The 4,977-nt window shown below is 30.2% G+C and overlaps 1 protein-coding gene across 1 annotated transcript; it reads right to left on the bottom strand.

The window, feature by feature from the left end:
* Positions 1 to 228: 228 nt before the first annotated feature.
* Positions 229 to 3,399, bottom strand: LOC133830969 (protein ALUMINUM SENSITIVE 3). Its single transcript, XM_062261104.1, has 3 exons — positions 3,050 to 3,399; positions 2,306 to 2,551; positions 229 to 1,008 (listed from the first exon to the last, which is right to left on the bottom strand). Exons 1-3 carry the CDS (start codon positions 3,365 to 3,367, stop codon positions 694 to 696), a joined length of 879 nt encoding a protein of 292 aa, XP_062117088.1. The 5' UTR covers positions 3,368 to 3,399; the 3' UTR covers positions 229 to 693.
* Between the last annotated feature and the right edge of the window lie 1,578 nt (positions 3,400 to 4,977).

Genomic DNA, 4,977 nt, shown 5'->3' with positions numbered 1-4,977 from the left:
GTATTATATTAATTGTTATGGCATTCGTTTTGATAACTTCAAACTTTTTATATTGAAGAGATAATATGGATATTTCTATATTTCCATATGATGGTATTATATATTAATTGTTCTGACATTCGTTTTGATGACTTCATACAGTCATATAATATATATATATAAACATAATATATCAAAGTTTGCCGGATCTATCAAACGTGGAACAAAGTGGTAGACCAAGTAACCCAATAACTTATAATCTAATCTAATAATTAATATATATTTTTCCGCCAAGTACAGCCAACATAACATTAGGCACTACAAAAAAACATAACTCTCGGCACCCATATTTTTGGCGTACCGTGTTGGACTAGGCATACAAAAACTAAATATTCAATATGGGTGGTTCAAGATTGCCGAGGAAGGGTCTTGGATGTACCAATCTCGGCCGATCTTAACGCTCGTCGATATTGGTATTCTATCTTGGTAGTACGCTCGTCGATAGGATGACGGCTTAGTTTGGTGAAATGATCATAAAATGGCTTATCATTACTGAGATATGTCAATTTTTTTTTAATATGGCGAAATAAATATATGCTAAATTTAATTGCATATTATTCTAATATGCTTTATCTCATTATTTATCTCCTCAATTACTTGAAACTAATGCCATAATGATAATAATACACTTAATTTGATTAGGGATCCTAATTATTATGGTGGAACAAAAACTTTGGTCTGCAACTGATAAGCTTTGGTGAAGAAGCCAGGCCAACATAGATAGGTAGACAAAACACTACTAACTGTACAAGCACCAATCATAAAGTTCATCACTATAATCTGAAGCTGAATAGCCTCTAATGGAGAGGCTCCTCCCATAATAAGCCCAGTCATCGCCCCAGGAAGCGAGATAAGACCCACCGTTTTCGTGTTGTCTACTACCGGCGACAGAGATATCACCAGAGCCCTCTTCACCTGCTGAACCGTCGCTTGCCGCGGTGTCGCCCCAAGAGCCAGTGCTGTCTCCACCTATACATACAAAACAAACATACATATATAGTAATTAGAGAAAATAGATCACATGTGGTAAAATATATAATTTTATAATCATCCTTTAATAATTTTTTGCAAAATAATTTGTAAACACACTCGATATCATATTGAAAATTTTAGACATATAAGAACATTTTGCAAAATTACAATAAGACAAGCCAATATAACTTCACAAATACTATTTTATATATATACATTGAGAGAGAGAGAGAGAGAGAGAGAGAGAGAGAGAGAGAGAGAGAGAGAGAGAGAGAGAGAGAGAGGGAGATTTTCAGAGCTTTCCTAAAAATGTCAAATGTATGCAATACAGAATATCGATGATATACAAAATTGAGGGTATCCGAAAAGCTACAAAATGCCATATACATAATATTTATATATATATATATATATTAGATAATTTTATGATAAGGTATGATTTTATACCTAAAATGTATAATTAGAATATTTGTGAAAATTATATTAAATATTTATTGATAGTTAAACTAAGTACTAAATCAATTTTTTTTGGTAATAATACTAAATTTTATTAATAATTATACTTAACCAGTAACCACAAAATCAATTTTTTATGTAGTAATAATATTAAATCTTTATTAATATGTACATTTTTTTAAGAATTATTATAATAAAAAAATTAATTTAGTATTTAATTTTATTTTTTGAAAATTTATTGGTATTTAGTTAAAACTATTATAGAAAAGATTACTCGACAAATAAATTTAAGAGTAAAGATTTGATATTATTATTGTTAACAAATAAATAAAAAAAAAGGAAAAATTACACATAGTACTGTAAATTAAAAAATATAAAATTTTACAAAAATTAAAAAAAATATCAATAATAATTTGTAATAGTTTGTAATCATTAATTATAATTTTCTATTTAATCTTTAAATATTTACAAAAAAAATATGTATTCTGTATTTTTGTAATTTTTTTTTAGATTCCATATTTATAGTAATTTTTTTAAAATCTAAGATAAATATGTGAATTTCAACTTAAAAAAAGTTAATAGTAAAGATTTGATAATATTATTACTAAAAAAAATTGATTTAGTATTTAAGTGGAACTATTAATAAAGTTTTAGTAAATAGCCTTGTACAATATACATTCTGTTATGATCGTATAATTTTGATTAACGGTCAAAGCACCGTAGATTTGTTATATATATATATATATATATATTAAAAAAGTTAGATCAAAACGTTTTACGAACACAAAATGAGCTAAACAATATACTAATCTAGTTTTGTGAGTGAGTTTAGGTATACAAGATTTATCTGAGTTCTGATATCGTCTCTGAGTCTTTTCATGGTGACCCCAGTTACAGTCATTGAATTCCCAACCATCATTCCTGCAACAGGGATAATATAGCGTGGAGTGAACGGGAATACTCTCAGAACAACCAGGAAGAACATGGTCAATGAAGTTCCCGCCAGGATCGACACTCCCGCCACTAATTTCCCTCTAGGAACGTGTTTTGCCCGTTGACCGGCGGTGTATCCCGCCACCGTCACCTGCAGTAGGCTCATCAACTCATGAATATGAATGAACAGACAAATATTATATATATATATATATACACACATACATGTAAGAGACTTTAGTTCGATCTAACTGGTCTGTTGAATTCAAAGGCGAGAGAGTTTGATCATAAGTACTCTGTTTTACTTTATTTCGATCTAACGGGTCTGTTGAATTCAAAGGCGAGAGAGTTTGATCATAAGTACTATGTTTCTTCAATACCACACACATATATTATTTATATCAATTATGGCTTTAATTATATATGTATATATATATAACAATAAACTTGATTTCTATATCTAACTCGTCCATTAAAAAGACCAGAAACATTTTCATTAATTCTTACAACAAACAACTTTTTGAATCAAATATATAAAACGCGTATAACTCACGAAAGAGAAAGCCAATATCAGTATATCTCACTTACACAAACACAAACACATACACACACACATATATATTGGTTGATAAAGATAAGAAAAACAAACCATGAAAAGGTAAGCGAGAAGGATCCAAGCAACATTGTGTTGAGTAAAAATGAACTGAAGAACAAACCCAATCACAGAGAGCTGAACAAAGGCTCTGATGATTGAATAAACCATCTCACTCTCCATTCCCAGCTTCTGCAAGAACGACAACGCCACCGCCAAGAGAACCAGCACGGTGGCGGCCAGCGGCTTCACCATGCCCTTTAGAAACTCCCCCAAGAACGACCAGTCCATGGCGGACAGAAGCTGGTCATGGACGGCGAAGAGGGCTTCCGAGGAAAACGACGAGTGGTTCTGTGTCGTTTGAGTGAACGCCATTAGTGTAGTGAAGAAAGAATGAGAAGAGGATAGGATTATATTTCTGAAGAATTAGACTGTGCTCAGAAAGTGCCTACCCCTGAGACCGAACCATCTCGTGGAGTTAGCAACTAGTTTTGGGAGTATTTTGCAAATAACTACTAATTGGGGGTGTTTTAGCAAATGGAAAAATAGATGAATGATTAGCTGATCAAAATGATTTTTATTAATATATTAAAATCCGACGTGTGGTACGTATGTACGAAATTGTTACGGTGAGAAAAAAAAAAGGTTTGACCTGCACGCGCGCCAGGTGTGGAACCTAGTTGTGTGAGGATGACGTGGCTGGATAATAGTCTATGTGGGAACCACTGAAAATGATATTTTTTCTTGTTAATCTTTTTCCGTAGGGATTTGTCTGTTTGTGTAGCTAAACCGTTAATTTTACTCTTTTGAAGAAATTGACTTTTATTGTATTCATTTTCATCCTCTAATATCTCATAGGGAGTAAATAAGCATTGTCTAATGTCTCACATATTTTACAATAAAATATTATATATATTTATTAGGTAAAAAATTTCCTAATTATATTAAATTAAGATAGGTCACTAAATTAAAAAAATCTTGCCATGTAAATTGGGAAGAAATTTATAAGGAATATTATCATGCAAATAAAAAAAATTGTGATGTTGAAGGTCACATTAATACAAATATAAGATTTATATAATAATTTATAATGTTGTTATATGGCACTTAAAGTATTTAACACTATATAATCTGACAAATAATAGTTGACGCTATACATTTAAATTTAAAATAAAATATATGATATATCATATTACATAGTATTAGACGCTAAATGGTGTGCACCATAATAATATTCTAAATTTATAAATTACTCCACACTTATGATGAATCAATTAAAATGGAATAAATATATAATATAGATGTTTTCATCTTCACGAAAGGTTATATTCCAATTCTATTAGCTTTATTTATTTATTCTTGAGAAAATTCGATTTCGACCTTTATCAATAAAGAAAAAAAGTACATATATGGGTGGAAAAGAGGATATATTGAATTCACAAAATTGGTAAAGAAAAGAAGACTTTCGCATGGACAAATCTTCTAGTCTTATTTTAATAATACCGCGATTTTCAAATTGGATTATCATATAATATTTCTTAAAACCATGGGATCTTTACATCATCATTCAATTAATAATAAAAATATATAAATTATTTGGTCATTATCGTACAGACGGAGAAATTCATATACAGTGCAAACCCATCTAAAGGTACCTTTTATAGTTTTACCCTAAAATAATGCACTCCATTACCTTCACTTATATTCTTATTTGATCTCAGATTTGCCCTTCTTTTATTTATGTATATTTAATTTATAAATAATTAGTTTAATATGAAGAAAGATTCTTTGAAATCGTCAGCTTAAAATAAGCTCATATATCATATCACTCCATATGTTAGTAAGAGAAAAGCCTCATGGATCCACTTGTCACAATTTATTTTTCTCTAATAAAATTAAAATATGAGATTAGATAGCTAGCTTGGAACTAAGTACTTGTGTACTTGGGTTGGGGGAGGCTTTAACTAGGCCGAACACAAACTTAA

This window comes from Humulus lupulus, chromosome 4 (assembly GCF_963169125.1).
Source record: "Humulus lupulus chromosome 4, drHumLupu1.1, whole genome shotgun sequence".
Classification (NCBI taxonomy): domain Eukaryota; kingdom Viridiplantae; phylum Streptophyta; class Magnoliopsida; order Rosales; family Cannabaceae; genus Humulus; species Humulus lupulus.
This window is presented reverse-complemented; position numbering and strand designations above follow the sequence as displayed.

Bases quoted from the DNA above. Each gene is read 5' to 3' on its own strand.
- LOC133830969 (XM_062261104.1), bottom strand. From the start codon at position 3,367: ATGGCGTTCACTCAAACGACACAGAACCACTCGTCGTTTTCCTCGGAA. The intron at 2,552-3,049 runs GTTTGTTTTTCT...AGCCTACTGCAG, and splicing joins TTCTCGCTTACCTTTTCATG to GTGACGGTGGCGGGATACAC. The intron at 1,009-2,305 runs GTATACCTAAAC...TTGTATGTATAG, and splicing joins TCAGAACTCAGATAAATCTT to GTGGAGACAGCACTGGCTCT.